The following is a 19,127-nucleotide window of genomic DNA, read 5'->3' as shown; positions in this document are numbered from 1 at the left end:
GCATCAAGGACAAGGGGGGAGCTTCCTTGGGGAATGGGTCTTTGGAAGGGAGAGTGTTGTTCTGGGAGGTGAGGTGGTCAGTACTGCCTGGGCCTTTCTGTGAAGGTGAAAACTGAGTACTTGGGTCAGAAATCTCTGATCATTTAACTGATGACAAATCAATTACTGGAAATAAATACAGAAGTAATGGCTTGGCTGTCATCACTGAGCACTTAAGAAGTGCTGATGATTTGAAAAGGCACAACAGAAGAGATCTGAAAGGAAAATGGCAATATCAGATTTATTTTCAATTTTCATCTGCTTCAATTAGAATTCAATCTGAAAAATGAAGACAAATACCTGCACATAAGGAGCATTTTGTTTCATGTGACTAGGCCAGAGAGTCCCTGCAGGAGCCAGCCAGCACAGGACAGACAAACCATTTTGAGTCACCAGCCCTGTCTGTTGGGCTAAATCCTAAGAAACTGCAGAAGAGTTTCTTTTCAGAAGCCTTGTTTCACAGTAAAAAGTGGAGTAAAGAGTGGTCTGTATTTTCTTGTGAAGACCAAGTATCCTGGCAAAGATTGGAAATAAAAAGGCAAATTCACTCCTTTATTTCCTGTTTTAGAGGGAGCATGTGCCTCTGCTTTATGCTGGAATCAGCCAGGACTGTTGCACAAGGTGTAGTTACCTGTCTTCAGCAGCAGGGAAATGGACTTGAGCCATTGAAAGGAAAATCCTGGGAGAGGCAACTTAAACTGGGATATTGCTCTTCAGAGAGCAGCATCTTCCTTAAATACATCTCAGTCTTTTTTTTTGCCATCCAGCAATGGTTTTTGCTGGTTAATAGAAGTTATTCTGAGTGGAGATCTTCTGTTTCCCTTCAAAGCCCAGATAATACAGTTTTACAGACCACCTTCTCAGTTTAACAATAATTTAACTTTCTAGGAACTGGTTCAAAGAATATATGATCTGTATTGCATGTCTGCTTGATACTGGAGAGTTCATATTTCCCTATTACAAGCTTCTGTACCTACATGGTAGTTGCATGTGATGTTTCTGTGAATCTAAAAAGACATTGCAGTAAATGCATGAATTTTATAAGTGAAGGAAATTATTTAGGAAACAAGAGTTAAAAAGGAGTCCAATCAACGTTGGGTTGTGTTTTGTGTAAGGAACTGATGAAAGGCTAAACACTGCTTTTGGGGTGGCTGCACTTTTAGACAGCAGTGGAAGCATTCAGAACTCTCTTGTCTCTCCTTTCTGCAGCTCCAGGGTGGTTGATGGAGTTATGATTCTCCCTGTACTGATGGTGATGGCGTTCCCATCTCCGAGCTGGCAAGGTGAGTGTTGTGTGGGGTCAGAATTTCCAGTGTGGTGTTTGGTAACTCTTCCATGGTTGCTCCAGTGAGCCGTTGGCTTTGGAAAGTGACTTCTGTAACTGGTTTACACTGCTGTGTGCACGTGGAGCTTTTGTGACATGCAGTGTGTTTAAGGTTTGCTTCAGGAAAAGGAAATACTATTTCCACTGCCATGGAAAGGAAGGAATGGTTCATTTGAAGATCTCTTGGTTGTTCTCTTCACAAGCAGCCTTTGGAAAACATTGAGTAAAGGCTTTCTGGGAGTCACTTGGTTTTCTCAGTTTTATATTTTAATTTACTCGAGAGAGATCTCTGTGTCTGCTGTGGCATATCTTTGTCATGCTGAAATAGCTGAATTGGAATCGTTACCTCCTACTTAGTGGTTCTTCAGCACAACCTGAAAACAATATCACTTCCCTTAAGCAGATTTTATTGTCTTATGATTTCGTTACCTCTAACTGAAGCTATTAAGAGCAGGATGATGTTTTTTCCTGGGCTCTTCCCTTTTGCAGATGATGAACGGAAGCTCAAGATGGTCCCCTACGAATGTGTGTGTGAAGGCATCTCCTGTGGGAACGGGGATCGGTGCCAAGGCCAGCGCTGCTTCGCTTCCCTGAGCATTAATGACGGGGCCAAGGTCTACCAGAAGGGCTGCTTCCAGGTCTATGAGCAAAGGAAAATGACCTGCAAAACACCCCCGTCCCCCAACCAGGCCGTGGAGTGCTGCCAGGGGCACCTGTGCAACATGAACATCACTGCCCAGCTGCCCTCTTCCAAAGGTGAGAGCTGAATTCTGCAGGCGTGCATGCTGACACATGAGGGGGGTTGGCTTTGATCTGCCGTGCTGGGAGAGAGATGGCTCCAGTGCTGGCTGAAGGAGGGCACAGGGTGCCTTTGTGCCCTGCTCCCCACCCTGGGGCCACCACAGCTGATGCCCACGGGTGGACTGGTCCGTGTGGTGGGGCAGTGAGGGGGTGGCACTGTGGGGTTGAGGTCAGGATGGAGGCACTGCCTGTGAGAAGTGGCTCGGTGCAGGTGGGGGCTGTGCTGTTCCCAGGCAGGGCATCCTCCATGCAGATGTGCTCACACCTGGCTGTGGCACAGCCTCTCTGTCACACTGGGTGGGCACCAGGGTCAGGGTTGGTGCCAGTCCTAATGGGTTTAAAGACTTTCTCTGGGAATCTGCAAAATTATTTTTTCTCTCTTTTCACACTTTGTCCCTTCCCCCCTTTTTTTCCAAGGGCAAACCTTTCAAGGAGAGGCTGCAGGTTACAGCATGGAAACACTAATCATCGTTATCCTGGCTCCTGTGGTAGTGTTGGTAGTTTTTTCTGCAGTAGCTGTGCTGATCATACGGAGAATACAGAAGAACCACATGGAGAGGCTCAATTCTAGGGATGCAGAGTATGGCACAATCGAGGGCCTCATTGCCTCGAACGTGGGGGACAGCACACTGGCAGTAAGTGACCCACCTGTGTGCAAGGTGTGAGTTTTCCTCTCTCCCAAACTCCCCTTTCCTCCTTCTGTGTGGCCACAGCACTAAGAGCATGTTTTGCTGCCATGGATGCCACTTGGCCTCAGGACTTGAGTGGTGCCTCTGCTGTGCTCCCAAAACTGTAGGATTGATGATTTTTAATCAAAAGATGGGTTTGGCAAGTATGGGTCCTTTGACCTGGGGAATGGCTCTGTACTGTTGGTGTTCCTGGAAACAGTGTCAGCACATCCAAACAGCGTGCCTGGCTGTTGGGTGGCCTCAAGTGATGGGAGAGGTGAAGAACTGTGCTGCATGTGTGATGCACAACAGCCTGAAGGGTTGGAAAAGATGTGATGCTAGGTGAGAAGGAAAATACAAATAATTTTGATGTTTAAAACCTTCAGGCCTGACTGCCATGATCTCAGTAGCAGGACTCTGGGATGGCTGGGAGATCAGTGACGTTTTGCTGATGGAGAGCAGCGGGAGTTCTAAGAAACGTGCAATTCTTACTCAAAGCTCAGTTTTCAAAATATGCTCTTGCTCATGTGGTCTCAGGAAAATATAATGAGCTGAGAAGTGTTCCCTTTCTGCAGGGTGACTGTCCTTTCCCCCTTCCCTGAGGCCAGAGCACAAATGTCCCAGCAGCTGTCCCTCCCTTTATCTGAGCAGAGCAAGTAAACCTTCGGGCAGATGGAGTGTGTTTCTGAAGCAAGGCAGAGTTTTCTTCTCCTTGCATTGCTGAGATAAAATGCCCCCAACATTAAGAGGCTGGAAAACATTTTCTATTTTGGTGCTGTCCCACTGTAATGTGCTTTCCCTGCAAGGCTGAAGAGTGCCCTGTGTCTGTTGATATTTGTTTTTCCTTTTTTTTTTTTGGCTCAGTTTAATGAGCCCACAAAGCTTGATTCCATGTTACTGGTTTGAAACAGCCAGTCTTGATGTATCCACCATGGCCCAGGCATGTGTGCAGCTGGTGATCTGTCCTTAAGCACTGACTTCCAGCTTTTACCACCTCCTCTGTCTTATCTGTGCAAGACCATTTCAAGCCATTTGCAGACCTTTTGTACTTCTAGTTATTTAATGTTACTTGGAAATGGTGATAAAACCTGTGAAGAAAAAAATCAAAATTCTGTTTCAAAGAGCTGGAGAAGCTGGGAGCTGTCAGACCCTGTGAGCCAGTGCTGAACGGTGCCAGCTCTGCTGCTCTGCCTCCCAGTATGGCTGAGGCACAGAATGTAATTGATAGCTCCTGTGCCTAAACGTTCATCTAAGCAGCAAGTCTTCTAGATTCCAGATTTTTCTTGTCCATTGTGTTTTAAGTCACTGGTTTTGTCACACATTAGATAAGTTTACATTTAGGATTAGTCTCTGCAGTGTAGCAAGTGCTTAAAGCCCTAAGCTGCTTAGTGGAAGGAGCTCTGGCCTCTTCAAATCTTGTTTTTACAGTTGCTGTAGATAAGTTTGGGGATGTTTTTTTGTTTTTGTTGCTTTTGTTTTGCCTCTGATGCAAGCAGGAAGGAAAATGAGCCCTTAGTTTGGGTTAAAAAGTAAAGTAGTCTCTGTCACTCCCAGATTCTTTTTCTTGAGCACTCGTTAAGAGGTTCGTAGAAGAAATGAGATTTCATGGATATCTGGTCCAAGCGCTGCAATGCAGTTTTCTGGAAATAATAGAAAGTAGATTACACTTAGGCTTTTTTATCCTATTTTCCTTTGTAAATAAAGAGTCCAGCAATAGTTAATGCTTTGAACTAATACAAAACTCCTGGCTGTAAAAGTAGCTGGGCATTAGCATTTTACAAGGCTAATGGGATTTTAACATTCTATCAGTATCTTATTCATGTTTATTATAAGCTTACAGCCCAAAGTCTGCTTTCTATGCACTAAAAATACCAGAAACTGATAAAGCTTTTAAGAAAGATTTGTTACAGAATTTTTTTCTGGAGTATCAATGGCAGATCTTGTGTAGGTGATGCTGGAAAATCCCTTCACCTCATTTATTTGAAAACTGGTTTTGGTTTTAAATGCCAGCACCAAGCTGGAATAGGTATCAGAAACAGAACTGAGAGGACATAAGGTAAGTAAAAGAAGAGTGAAGTGCTGAAAAAGGGCAGAATCTCATGACAGAGGATAGCTGCTATGCCAGGAGTGGGCTTCCAGTGCACAGACAGCTGTTGTCATATATTTATTCCACTTATTAGAGAAATAATGACTGACTAAACAAATGCTCTGACCCTGAGTGACCAAATGGCATCCCCAGAGCCACAGAGATACCCCTGAGCTTTAACCTAACCTGTCCTTGGTGCATGTAAACAGGGAAAAATGGGGTTTCTCATGGGTCCTAAACTTGTGGTTTTCCTTCTGCACAGGATTTGTTGGACCATTCCTGCACATCTGGAAGTGGCTCTGGACTTCCCTTCTTGGTGCAAAGAACGGTGGCTCGCCAGATCACACTTGTGGAGTGTGTAGGTCAGTGTCTTCTGCCTCTTTAGTTTTTTGTAGAGCTTTAGTGTTTGTTACTTTTAAGGATTCATTACATTTTTCTTCAGCATATTTCTATTATTAATTGAGTAGTGTTAATTGAGTTTAGGAGGCATTTGGGTCAAAGATACCTGGGGGCATTGACATTGAGCCAAGATGCTGTGCAGGCACTGAAGAGGTGAGGAAGCTATTGGGGTAAAAAGCTTGGCTTGCAGACAGTATGTCCTGCTCTCCACAGGAAAGGGCTTGGTTTTGGTGGGGCTGGTGGTTTTTATTCCTTTTTTTGTTTGTGGATGGGTTTGGGTTTTTGTTTTCTTTAAATCATCATTTTGCAAGGAGTGATGATGGAACAGAAATGTAAGGGCTGTATCCCCAGCATTACATTTCCTTCCTGTCCTCCTTGCTGCAGAATTCACAGCTCTGTGTTGTGCACACTGACCTTGCCACGTGCTGCCTAAGTCCCTTCAGCTGCAAAAGCACTTTGATTGCTGGTGGTGAATGGTGACACCTCCCAGTTCAAACCCCTCGTGCTGCACTGGTGTGCAGGGAGGGGAGATCCACACTCCCAGGGCTTGCAGGCAAAGCAGCCAGGGAAAATGAGGGGTGCTGGAGCACAGCTGGCTCCAGTGGCAAGAAGTGCAGGCAGGGGAGATCAGACACCAGGTGTGGTGCTTGGTTCATGACAGTCGCGTTCTGCCTGCTGAAGGCTGTTTGTTAGTTCACAGCTTCTCCTGTGTTTTTCCCCCACCAGGAAAGGGCCGTTATGGAGAAGTTTGGAGGGGTCAGTGGCAAGGAGAAAATGTTGCTGTGAAGATCTTCTCTTCTAGGGATGAAAAGTCCTGGTTCAGGGAAACTGAGCTGTACAACACTGTACTGCTGCGGCATGAGAATATTTTAGGTAAGTAGGACAAGCACATTCTGTATCCTGGTGTGTCTGGTGTAAAGGTGAGTCACCTGGACAGGTCACCTGTGAAGCACTGCACGCTCACCAGGCAGCTCACAGTCTCTGGGTTCTTGTGAGAAATGGCTGAAGAGAAATTCTCAGGGAGAGACTTGCAGGAGGGGCTGAGTCTCAAATGGGGAATGTGTCGTAGCAGCTGTGACTGGCTGCTCTGCAGTATTCCAGCAGGAAGCACTTAATCAGCCAGATGAGCCAGGTGTTGGCAGCTGAGCACACAGAAAGCAGTGGAGGTGCCACAGAGCCCTGTGGAAGGGACTGACTCCTGCTCTCATGGCAGAGTCCTGCCCAGTGTGTCAGTTCTGGACGCTCTGGTGGAGCTGTGTCCGGTTGTAATCTCAGTTTCCCTGCAGAAATGGAGGGAGAAAAGGTGGGGAGGAGTTTATAATGAGATTTAGGGATTTGAATACTTCTCCTTATGGCTAAGTACAGCGTAATACGAATCCAGCATTCTCTTCTGTTTAACTGTTCTGCTCAGGGTGAGAGTAAGCTCTTTTGGTGTTTAAACTTCAGTTATAGCTGCATGATGTATCTTTTTCCCTGTAAATAGGAAAGTAAATGAACCTTGTGCATCACTCATACCTCATGTGCTTGGTTCTGAGAACTGGGAAAGTGGCTTTGTTGTGTTGAGCCATGTCTGAGGTTTAAGCAGCCCTTTGATTCCTGATAGACGTGCCCTTCTGTCACTGGTGTGCCACCTCTGCAAATAAAAGCAGCAGCGCATTTTGAGTGCTGACGCTGCCTCACCCAAGATCTGTCTTCAATCAATTTTCCTTTGGCTCCTTATTCTTGCTTCCTGTCAGAGAACGTTCCCTGGCTCTCTAGCTCACCCTGCTAGACATCTGTGTGTTTCCTGAAGCAGTTCCTTTGTTACTACAAAAATAATTTGGTGGCCTCCTGAAATGTGAATTATTGAACTTCCCTTCCCAAGAGAGCAAGTGACTTGGCTGAAATTACATTGCATATTTTCCTTGGTGCTCTGCCTGTGTTTAGACTTTCTTGATGACTGTCAAATTTGTTGGCTATTTTAGGGACTTTTTTAGATGCAGTATTAAACAATATCACAGATTACAGAAATGTCACATTGAGCACAAGGCAGTGGATATTCTTTCTGACAAATGTATGTGAGCTTTTCATAAGCATGATTTGCTCCTTTGACTTGGGAATAAAACTTTTGTTGTTCCCAGCTAAAGCTGTTGAGGTCACTGTGTGGATATATGCAGAGGTGACAGGAAGGGAGCTTGTCCTGAATTTGGGGTTCAGTTTTAAGACGTGACGTTTTTGAAGGCAGTTCTTAAGGTCATGAGTTTTGAACAGGAAATTTTCTCTGTTTCTTCATAGAAGATCATTGTGGTTGGGCCACACATTTGACCCTTTTCTCAGCAGCCTGCACTAGCTGCCTGTGGACTCTAAAAATGGAAATGGTTATTCCTGGCTTGAGGTTTGAGGTATTTCTGCTTTCCAGTGTGACCCTCTCAAGTGGGCAGCAGCAAATGTGCTACGACTTGGGGTCTTTCTGCTTGACTGGGAACTTCCCCACCCCCAGGTCCTTCAAAAAGAAGGAAAAATAAAAATATTTTTAAAGTGTGTGGTCCTAACAAGTAGTTTTTTGATGTGACTGACAAATATGTAAATGGATTCTTGTGAATAGATGTGAGTTGGAGTTCCAGTATTTGCTTCCAGCACAGTGGTACCTGCAGCTGTCCGCAGTACAGCTGTAATTAAACAGGCTGTGCATTGCAAGAGGGTCCAGCAGCACTGATCCACCTTGTCACAAATACTGGGTGGATGGGCTGTACGGGTCACACCCACCACCTTGGCATTATCAGCACCTGCTCTGCCTAGCTGAGCTGCTTTCCTCGGGGAGTCTTGAAGGAGCTCTGTCCGTTCATTTTCTTGTTTCTCCTTCTTCCTCTCCCTGTAGGTTTTATTGCATCCGATATGACTTCCAGGAACTCGAGCACGCAGCTGTGGCTGATCACACACTACCACGAGATGGGCTCTCTGTATGACTACCTGCAGCTGACCACGCTGGACACAGTGAGCTGCCTGCGCATCGTGCTGTCCATCGCCAGCGGCCTGGCGCACCTGCACATCGAGATCTTTGGCACGCAGGGCAAGCCGGCCATCTCCCACCGCGACCTCAAGAGCAAGAACATCCTCGTCAAGAAGAACGGGCAGTGCTGCATCGCCGACCTGGGTGAGTGCAGCCCTGCTCCTGCCCAGCCAGGGGCCTGGGTGGCTGCGGCTGAGGGAGCGAGGGGTGCTGTGGGCCTGGGGGCAGTGTGTCCGTGTGCCCGCAGTGACCCCTGTCCTGTCCCTGTCCGCTGCCCCGCCCGTGTCCCCTGTCCTGTCCCTGTCTGCTGCCCTGTCTGTGATCCACAGCGATCCCGGCCCGTGTCCCCTGTCCGTGTCCCCTGTCCGTGTCCCCTGTCCGTGACCCCCGTCCTGTCCCCCGGCGCTGCCGCTCCCTCGCGGGTGCTCCCCGCAGCGCCCGCCGCGGCCGCCAGGTGGCGCTGCAGCCCAGCCACGCTTTTGGGGCCATTTCCCGGGTTTCCGTTGTTCGATCCCATTCCCGGATCCCTGAGGATGCAGGGGTTAGACCTCATCTCTGAGACGGTGTGTGTGCTCCCACAGACAGGCTGAGCCGTGTGCTCGCTGTGCCCTCACCTCTGAGACGGTGTGTGTGCTCCCACAGACAGGCTGAGCCGTGTGCTCCCACAGACAGGCTGAGCCGTGTGCTCGCTGTGCCCGTAGCTCTGTCAGCTCGAGTCGTGCAGAGCGTTCTGTGGGCCCAGAAGCTGGTTTGGAGTTGAAGCACGATGCACGGGTGCTGAGGAGCAGTCACAGCAGGGTGGCTTGTTCCCTTGGAGGGATGTCTGACAGTAACATTTTTTTGCTTTTCTTTGCAGACAAGGGAGGAAATAGTGGTAGAACTGTATTGGGGCACCATTGCCTAGGCAAAAAGTGTATCAGGAGATGGGAATTTTTATATAATAATTCTACTGCATAGTTTCTGTCACTTGTGCCTGAGGGACTTGAGATGTACAGACAGGGAAAACATGAAAGCCACATACTTGGGCCTCTGGAAGTTTGCTGTGGGAATACTAACAAATGCAGCAGTAAATTGAAAATACAAAGTGTCAGAGACTGGCTTTTAAATAAATTTGTAGTTCACTCTGAGGAGGTGTAGCATGTCCAGGCATTGATTGACATGGCACTGGTACAGTGAAATATATTACACTATTTATCTAGAGGTTTCAGAGGTCTGAGAGATTTTTCTAAGAGAGCACAGCAGTAAACACCTCCTAATTAGTTTTTATGGTGGTTAAAATAGCTATTTTTTAAAATGTGAACTCCTCAGACGTATACCTGTCACATTTTTCCTATCTTCCCCCTTCATAAGGGAAACTGAACAAAGAATTTGTTGCTTCTGGCACGCATTCCTGCCCTTCCTTCTATGAGGCTCTGTCTTGTTTCCACCCCCTGGTCCCTTCCTGTGAGGATCCAGAGCCGGGGGCTGCTGTGGCACCGCAGGGTCAGGAGCTGCAGGAGCAGCAGTGGCTGGCTCAGAGTGCTGTGTGACAGAGCCCAGGAGTGGATGTCACTCATTCCTGCCCAGTTCTGCCTTTGTCCTCCCAAAGCCGTGCAGGTGCCTGGCTGGGCCTGAGCTGGGCAGCTCTGTGGGACAGCACGCAGGGCTGGCTGCTCCACGGGCCCTGTCACAGCACTGGGTCCCTGTTTAGGGCTGGTTCTGACAGCAGGAGCTGCTCCACGGGCCCTGTCACAGCACTGGGTCCCTGTTTCTGGCAGCAGGAGCTGCTCCACGGGCCCTGTCACGCACTGGGTCCCTGTTTAGGGCTGGCTCTGGCAGCAGGAGCTGCTCCACGGGCCCTGTCACACCCTGGGTCCCTGTTTAGGGCTGGCTCTGGCAGCAGGAGCTGCTCCACGGGCCCTGTCACGCACTGGGTCCCTGTTTAGGGCCTGGTGTCTGACAGCAGGAGCTGCTCCACGGGCCCTGTCACAGCACTGGGTTCCTGTTTCTGACAGCAGGAGCTGCTCCACGGGCCCTGTCACACACTGGGCCCCTGTTTAGGGCTGGTTCTGACAGCAGGAGCTGCTCCACAGGCCCTGTCACAGCACTGGGCCCCTGTTTCTGACAGCAGGAGCTGCTCCACGGGCCCTGTCACAGCACTGGGCCCCTGTTTAGGGCTGGTTCTGACAGCAGGAGCTGCTCCAGGGGCCCTGTCACACCCTGGGCTCCTGTTTAGGGCTGGTTCTGACAGCAGGAGCTGCTCCACAGGCCCTGTCACACCCTGGGTTCCTGTTTAGGGCTGGCTCTGACAGCAGGAGCTGCTCCACGGGCCCTGTCACAGCACTGGGCCCCTGTTTAGGGCCTGGTGTCTGACAGTAGGAGCTGCTCCACAGGCCCTGTCACTCCCTGGGTTCCTGTTTAGGGCTGGCTCTGACAGCAGGAGCTGCTCCACGGGCCCTGTCACAGCACTGGGCCCCTGTTTAGGGCTGGCTCTGGCAGCAGGAGCTGCTCTGCCATGGGCTCAGTGCCCCCAGGCCTGGAGAGCCCCTGGTGGGCAGGCTCTGCTCCCCAGCTCCCACGCAGCAGGGATGCCCTGTGATGGTCACAGCACTCTGTACTGGCCCCCCTGCTTGCCCTGGGTCTGTGGGGTGCTGACTGGCCTCCCTCAGCTGCAAACCTTGACCTGTCAGCCTCTGCAGTCTGTTTTGCTCAGTTTGGGTGAAGTTTTATGATTTTTATCAAAGTGTTCCAGAAGTCCTGATGTTTTCAGAGTTGGCCAGGAAATGTGGGTTCTGACCTTTGTTTGCTGTTGCAAGCTTTTTTTTAAGGAAAAACTATAAACCATACATACTGTATAATATAATCTAATATGAATTTAAAATAGCACATAAAAGTGTGTGTGGCAGTATTTGACAGAAATACTTGAATCTGGGAGCAGACTTCTCATCAGTCTGGGGTCATGAGATGGTACATAAGGTGTCCCTAAGAAGGGTGGGGACAAACATTTCAGCAGTGCTCGTGATAGGCCAAGGGGAGGTGGTTTGAAACTGGAAGAGGGTCAGTTTACATTAAATGTAGGCAGTGTTTTACAGTGGGGATGGGCAGGCCCTGGCACAGGTGCCCAGAGCAGCTGGGGCTGCCCCTGGATCCCTGGCAGTGCCCCAGGCCAGGCTGGACACCGGGGCTGGGAGCACCTGGGACAGGGGAAGGTGTCCCTGCCATGGCAGGGTGGAACTGGATGAACTCTAAGATCCCTTCCAACCCAAAGTATTCTGTGATCTTTCTAGAGGGGCCATAAGCATATTCTTATCAGCTTGAAATATCTTGAAGTGCATTTGAATAGTAGAAAAGTGTTTTTCAAATTTTTATTATGTTAAAGAACAGACTGTTCTTTGGAAAGAAAGGCAAATGAATGATCTGGTGATAGGTTAGTTTTTGTGGGACTGAGGTAAAAAGCCTTTTAAGGTTCACCTAAAATAAACTCCTGTTAAATGTAAATAGTATATGTCATTCTTAGAAGATTTGTTGAGGAAATTAGGGAGAGTTTGCATTGCCCTCCCTGTCGCTTGGCTCTGCCATGCACCCACTGCTCCTCAATTTGCAGTGCTCTCTGTTTACCGTGGCCAAATGAGTGCTCTGTGTGTTTCCAAATTTACAGTAATTTGGTCCCTCACATAATGTTCTCTGCTTAAATGTTTAGTAATTAGTAGAAACCAGGTAGAGTGGTTTTGTCTGACTCATTTTAGATCTGCTTGAGGATGTTTATTTTTCAAGCTGCTGCAAATACAGTGTTTTTGTTTTCCAGCTTTATTTTTTTAACTTGTGTGTATCCTTCGTGCAGTGTTTTTCTCCTCCTTTCCCCACAGTTCGGGTGCATCCACCTACCCAAAAGGTCTATAAATAAACTTGAATGCTGTGTAAAATTGTTTTGTTCTAAGCAGCAGCTGTTTGGCCTCTGTGTATCCGTGCCCGGAGTGCTGGGGACATCCAGTGGCTGCAAAACACTTCATGACAAGGTTTTGCAAGAGTGCAATAAAATGCTTGATGATAATCCCTTAGGAGATAACGGGCCTGTCTGTGGCCCCAGGGGCTGGTTTTGCTGGCAAGTTTGGAGCTGACCCTGCTGGTCTTTGGCCAGCTGGGCCCTTGGCTCCTCTTTCCCAAACCCTCTGACGGGGTCGCTGCTGCCGGGCCTTCGGGCGTGTGCTGCTGCAGCTGAAGGGGACCTAACAGTGCCTTGTTTTTCCTGTCCTTCAGGCCTTGCAGTGATGCATTCCCAAAGCACAAACCAGCTGGACGTGGGGAACAATCCCCGCGTGGGCACCAAGCGCTACATGGCCCCGGAGGTGCTGGACGAGTCCATCCAGGCCGACTGCTTTGACTCCTACAAGCGCGTGGACATCTGGGCCTTCGGGCTGGTGCTCTGGGAGGTGGCCAGGCGCATGGTCAGCAACGGTGAGTGCTGGGCTGCTGCCCTTGGCTCTGGGAGAGCTCCCCAAGGGGCAGTGCACAGCCAGGCACCTGCCCAGGGCGCACAGGAACGGGCCCCACAGTGCTTCCTTCCCTGAAACGCTGGGGAAGCTCTTGCTGTGTTGGGTGCAGTGAGGATTCCAGCTCCCACTGCTCTCAAGGCAGAGAACAGAGTGCCCTGCTCATTCTAAGGCCTGGTGAGACATAATTCGTATCAAATAGCTAAGTTAAAATTTTAGATCACCAGGTCTCTATCCTTCCTTGTGTCATTAAACCATAGTGAATATTTGTAGGTGTTAGTTTCTCATGACAAGCCCTATAAAAGACAGAAAGAAAGGCAGTGCAGAAGGTATCAGAATTCAGGATTGCTTTTGCTTTACCGAGTTGGAAAGTAGCACTGGCCTGTGCACAGGTACAGTTCTGGTACTGGACACAGGCACTGCTGTGGCAGCTGCAGCTGGCAGAGGCTTTACCTGAGTTGCTCTTGAACAAGGAATGGTGGATGGTGCTGGCAGCTTCACCAGGTTGGTATGGAGCTCATGGGACTGCAGACCTACCTGCTGATAGGCACATGCTCTGGGAATTTGATTCTGAGTGAGCTCTGTGCCACCATGGACACACTTAAGGTGGTGCAGATCTGTCCCTGCATTGGTCACATCAGGACAGCTGAAGTTTCAGGTGACACTAATTGCACAGAACCAGTTGCTCTGTACTCCTGGCTGTTGCTGTAAGTAATTCAGTGCCCTTGCACTGGTTGGGATGGAGTCAACATCTTCCCTGGCCTCTGTGTGTTGAGCTGTGTGGGAATCATTGCTGGTCACTCTGATAACCCTGTTTGCTTTGCAGTGAGACTTTGGCATTGGGAGTGGGCCTGCAGGAGCAAGGCAGGGTGGTGTCTTAGGGGGCCAGAGGCACTCATCAGCTCCCTGTGCTCTCCTGGGCTCGTGGACAGCCTTCCAGTGATTCAGCCTGATTTAGTGCTTCAGCTCACAGAGACCTTGAAGTTGTTCTAATGTGACTGCTAAGTCTGGTAGTTCTTACTTTTTATTTATTTATATTCTAATTTAATTTTTTTATTTTTAAAAACTTACCCAATGATCTTCCAGGTGACGCAGTGGTTCTTGGTATTTTCTTGTTTAGTATGAGGAGGAAAATGTGAAAGGAAACTCCTTTGGCACATAGAAGTACTTGTGTGTTGTCTGTGTGCTGCAGTAGGCGCCAGCCAGCATTTTCTCTGTACTCAGAATGTGATTTCAGTCCCCAAAGCTGAGTTTGCCTCTCTTCACATGGAGCAGTGCTGGTTCCCTGGAGAGTGTCCCCTGCTCTGGGAATGTGCTCCCTTGGTTTAGCACTTACCTGGTGCCTGGCACTCACAGCTCACATCCTTGGGAGTTGTCATGGTTGTTCCCAGGGCTCTGCTCTTGTTCCACAGTGACACCAGAAGCTCAGAGGTGTTCCTCCTGCTCAGAGGAACCCTGATCATTGTTCCCTGTGCGAGGCTGGAGCTGCTGCTGTGCTTTGTGTTGGGTTCAGCAGCAGGATTTGTGCATGCACAGGACAAGCTGGGCTTAAAGTCACCTCAGGGCTGGAGCCCCTCTGCTCTGGAGCCAGGCTGGGGGCTGGGGTGCTCACCTGGAGAAGGATCCAGGGAGAGCTCAGAGCCCCTGCCAGGGCCTGAAGGGGCTCCAGGAGGGCAGGAGGGTGCTGGGAGGGACAGCAGTCACCTCCAGGCTGTGAGCTGTGCCCAGGCTGTGGGCTGTGCTGTGGGCTGTGCTGTGGGCTGTGCTGTGGGCTGTGCTGTGGGCTGTGCTGTGGGCTGTGCCCAGGCTGTGGGCTGTGCCCAGGCTGTGAGCTGTGCCCAGGCTGTGAGCTGTGCCCAGGCTGTGAGCTGTGCCCAGGCTGTGAGCTGTGCCCAGGCTGTGAGCTGTGCCCAGGCTGTGAGCTGTGCCCAGGCTGTGGGCTGTGCTGTGGGCTGTGCTGTGGGCTGTGCTGTGGGCTGTGCCCAGGCTGTGAGCTGTGCCCAGGCTGTGAGCTATGCCCAGGCTGTGGGCTGTGCCCAGGCTGTGCTGTGAGCTGTGCCCAGGCTGTGAGCTATGCCCAGGCTGTGCTGTGGGCTGTGCCCAGGCTGTGAGCTGTGCCCAGGCTGTGGGCTGTGCCCAGGCTGTGCCCAGGCCGTGGGCTGTGCTGGGGGAGCCGGGTGTCCCCGGCAGCAGGCCAGGGCAGCGTGTCACGGGGCAGGGACACACTGTGGGACAGAGGTTAAGTGGCCCCTGGCACCGCCGAGGGCTCCCGCCAGGCTGGACAGAGCTCAGGGACTCCACAGGCAGCACTGGAGTAAAGGCCAGCCTGCTTCCTTTGTCTTCAGTACTGCGTGTCTCTGCAGCAGCCAGCTGTGTGCCCCGTGCTTGGGAAAGAGCACATGACAATGGTGACTGAGAGCCAGAAGAGAGAAAGTTCATCTGTGATATCCTCGTGCCCTGGGAGTGTGTTCAGAGCTCTGTGACAGCCAGATCTGGGTGTTGGTCTCCTGCCAGGCCCTGGCCTTACCTGCAGGACAGGTGTGGCAGCAAGGGCACACTGGGGGTTGTGTTCATGAGGTCTCACACTAGAGTGGATGCTTAAGATAGGAATTCAGCCCAGCAGGTGATATTTGGTAGCTGCAGTTGGGAAGTGCTCTGAGGAGGAGGGTGGGCGATGCTGCTTTACGCAGCACATGTCACTTGTCCTGTGTCCATGTCAGAATAGCACCAGGCAAACTGCAGCCTGGGAACTTGCTTGGGTAGCCAGGTCTCCAAATTACCCACTGTTCTCCAAGGCACTTGTAATCTCCTGTTTCCCTTTTACAGACTTTTACAGACTTTTGCAGGGTATGCACAGGAATATCTATGGGACTTTGATCTTCATCTCCAATAGAACAGGAAAACTAAAATTCAACTGCTGTAGGAAAGATTGAGAACCTCTTTTCAGTTTCAGGGTATCCAAAGCAGCAGAGATTCTTCTGGATTTCATGTCTGGCCGTGGGACAGCAGATTTCAGTCTGTGGAATTTCTGTCAGCAGCAGCTATTTGATGTTCCTGCTGGACACAGAGGGCCTCATTAGCTCCGGCTTTTTCCACACTGCTGACCCAGATGCCTGTCTTTGAACACCAGTTTGTAAATTGGCTTCCTGAGAAGGCTGGGCTCCCTGCAGATGGCTGGTGAGCCTGATCCAGTGAGGAATCAGAGCTGCACGTGTGTCCTGGGGAGCAGGCAGAGGGGCTCCAGCCTGGCAGTGTTCTGTGGGTGGGTGACGGGCTGGGGCAGCACACACACACAAACTCTGGTTTCAGTGCCAAACCCCAGGACATGGCCAGGTTGTGGGTTTCAAGACCAGGCTGGATGGGGCTTGGAGCAACCTGGGACAGTGGAAGGTGTCCCTGCCTATGGGGATGGAGATGGGCTGGAGGGTGCCTCCAACCCAAACCAGTTTGTGATTTTATGAAGATGCATTGAACTCCTGAGTGCCACAGGCTCTTGGGTGCTTGGTTTTGTGATGGCATGTGGTGCCAGTTACCCTGGGGATTTTACTGTTTTCATAGCAGGGAATGAAATGCTTTGAAGCACCAACTTGAGGGTCTGTGGATGCTGACATGCTTACTGGACTCCTTCAGGAATTACAGAAGCACCAAAGTGTGTGTTGAGCCTGTTAGAAACCCCAGTGCAGACCGTACATTTTTTCATCTGTAGAAATCCCAGTTTTTGGTAGGCAGGAAAGCTACATGCATGGCCTTTTGGCAAGGGATTTACTTCTCCTCCTTTCAGCTCCAGCATCTACAAAGTGGGTATAGCCCATACTTTGTGGACTTGCAATATGAGCCAATTAATTAACATTTCGAGTAGAAAAAGCTGTTCCTGGGGCAGTGAGGGTTGTCCTGTTGTTCGGAGGCTGCATGACACTGTAGGGTTGAGTTCTAAAGTATTTTTGTGCCTTTTAGGTGGGTTTTGTGTTCCCTCTGTCCCTGCAGAAGTGCTGTTCACTGTCACAGTCATTGAGTGATGTCTGTTTGTGTCTCACCAGGAATCGTGGAAGACTACAAGCCACCCTTTTATGACTTGGTTCCGAACGACCCCAGTTTTGAAGACATGAGGAAAGTGGTCTGTGTGGATCAGCAGAGGCCCAACATTCCCAACAGATGGTTCTCAGACCCGGTCAGTGTGTGCTGGTCTCTCTGGCATTGTCACGGAAGCTTTCCCAGTTGTCAGTCCCTGGGGAGGATCTCAATGGCCTCGTCAGCAGTGTCACCTGGGCAGGGTGGGATGTGCTTGGGGGGCACTGGGCAAACTGACTGCTGCCAGCTCTGAGCCACTCACAGACTGGCCTTTTAGGAACATGGTTTACAAAAAACTTAGAGCTGATTTTCCCAGTGGCTCTTCTCCCTCCAAGGGGAGGTGAAGGGGAGAGAAGCTGGTCCAGGGCTTTCTGTGGCCTACAAGCACAGACAACAGAATGCTGGCCTTTCCTGCCTACAAGATAGAGGCTGTTGCTCTTTTTGAAAGACTGATGCTCAAGTTAATTTTTCTTCATCAGTATCAGCCTGGCCTCTCCAGGCTGCCCTTGGAGCTGTGGAAGTCAGTTTGAAATCTGTAGAGTTGGGCAGGCAGAGTGCCCATCTCTGAGGTTTGGGTGTGGAACTGTGCCCTGTAGCCCTGTACTGGGAGCCCAGCCCATTAAATCTTGCTGGGCATGATGAAATCACAGTCAGAACTTCTGTACCTTCTCAGCTGCCTTCATGGATCTGCAGGAGTTGGTTTCATTGAAGAGAAATTCTGTGTAGTGTTTGCTTAATTAGAAAAAAACCCCAACGCTGTTGTTTAAAGTTGCACTAGTTGGTCACTCCAGTCAGCCCACGGGCCTGTTGTGCTCTTGGTTTAATCAAGTTATCAGACTTGAGGAGCTTTTCAAAACATGTAAGCTCTGTGTTTGATAACTAGTGTGAAGCCCTGAAGGTGGAGTGTTCATTAGGCAGTCAGACCTCTCTGTGTGGCTGCTTGGCCCAGCCAGTGGTTCCTTGGCTTGTTACCTGTGAGTGACCCCTGTGCTGTGTGGTTTCTGTTCCTCCCCAGACGTTGACGTCCCTTGCCAAGCTGATGAAGGAGTGCTGGTACCAGAACCCCTCGGCCAGACTGACAGCCCTGCGCATCAAAAAGACTTTGACCAAAATTGACAATTCCTTAGACAAACTGAAAGCTGACTGTTGACCTCTCCTCGTGGTGCTCTCCCGGCAGGAAGGCACCTGGCTGGCCCGGAGGGCTCTGGCCAGGCAGTTCCCAGCCCTGGTCCCCGTGGCTGCTCGGAGCAGGAGCTCTGGGGAGCAGCTGGGGACCCCGGGCCCTGCCCGGGCCACGCCGGGGCGGCGCTGGGGACTCAGCCGGACGGGCTGTGGCTGAGCTGGTGGCCTGAAGGAAGACAGAGAAATCCTAAGACAAGATCAGGGCATTAAACAATGGCTTTGAACAGCTTCTTTCTTTTTTCTTTTCTTTTTTTTTTTTTCTTCTTTTTTTTTTCCCTTTTTTTTTTAATTTTTAATATTTTATTTTAATTCTCCTAATCACTCCCAAGGTGAACACATGGAAGTGGTAAATTTTAATCAGCAATATTGCCTGTGCTTCTCTTCTTTATTGCACTAGGAATTCTTTGCATTCCTTACTTGCACTGTCACTGTTAATTTTAACGACATGACTTGCCAAAAATATGATTGGCTGTATCCTGCATTGATCTATGCCTGAGTAATAGGAAAAGAATTCGGTAAACTGAAAATGTAACTGTCAGACTTTAGCTGCATTTTACATGTGTACTGATGTTTACAATAATGCTGAACATTAGGAATTTCTTGTTTATCCAAAACTTGCAAATTATTTATTACTAGTGCACTTGCCAGTTTTTTAAACTGTAAAATAAGTGCATAAAGTTAAAGCTTATTTTTATGTGGCCTCTTTCATGATTTCTTACACAGACGTTTTTGTAACACAATATAACCTGAAACATGAATTGTTTTCTGTATTATCATATTACAACTTGATAGTCACATTTTAAGTGCTTCACATTTGTAGGTGTGTGGTCTGTACCATATTTTCAGTTGGAATATGGAACGTATATATAGCCATTTCCCACAGGACCTTGCGTCTGGCATCTCACTGATCTGGGAAAGGAAAGCAATGGAGGAGTTAACTAGAATATTAGGTCATGAATGCTGTGGGGAAAATGCATTTTATTTCTTCTAAGCTATATAATATGCATTTAAACTCTGCCAGAAAAATAACTATTTTGTTTTAATCTACTTTTTCTATTTAGTAGTTATTTGTATAAATTAAATAGAATGTTTTCAAGTCAAA

The 19,127-nt window shown here is 49.3% G+C and overlaps 1 protein-coding gene across 3 annotated transcripts in view; it reads left to right on the top strand.

Moving 5' to 3' along the window:
- The window catches only part of ACVR1 (activin A receptor type 1), a 45,825-nt gene extending 26,698 nt beyond the window's left edge, over positions 1 to 19,127 (top strand). For all 3 annotated transcript variants that reach the window (XM_054636371.2, XM_054636370.2, XM_054636369.2), the window contains exons 2-10: positions 1,249 to 1,322; positions 1,853 to 2,119; positions 2,582 to 2,799; positions 5,181 to 5,280; positions 6,044 to 6,190; positions 8,175 to 8,450; positions 12,543 to 12,740; positions 16,813 to 16,943; positions 17,859 to 19,127. In XM_054636371.2, coding sequence (XP_054492346.2) covers positions 1,271 to 1,322; positions 1,853 to 2,119; positions 2,582 to 2,799; positions 5,181 to 5,280; positions 6,044 to 6,190; positions 8,175 to 8,450; positions 12,543 to 12,740; positions 16,813 to 16,943; positions 17,859 to 17,993 — 1,524 coding nt within the window. In that variant the 5' untranslated portion in view covers positions 1,249 to 1,270 and the 3' untranslated portion in view covers positions 17,994 to 19,127. The remainder of the gene's footprint in view (positions 1 to 1,248; positions 1,323 to 1,852; positions 2,120 to 2,581; positions 2,800 to 5,180; positions 5,281 to 6,043; positions 6,191 to 8,174; positions 8,451 to 12,542; positions 12,741 to 16,812; positions 16,944 to 17,858) is intronic.

Source organism: Agelaius phoeniceus, chromosome 7 (genome assembly GCF_051311805.1).
Source record: "Agelaius phoeniceus isolate bAgePho1 chromosome 7, bAgePho1.hap1, whole genome shotgun sequence".
NCBI classification, from domain to species: domain Eukaryota; kingdom Metazoa; phylum Chordata; class Aves; order Passeriformes; family Icteridae; genus Agelaius; species Agelaius phoeniceus.
Note: the sequence above shows the minus strand (reverse complement) of the source record. Positions and strands in the feature narration are given on the sequence as shown.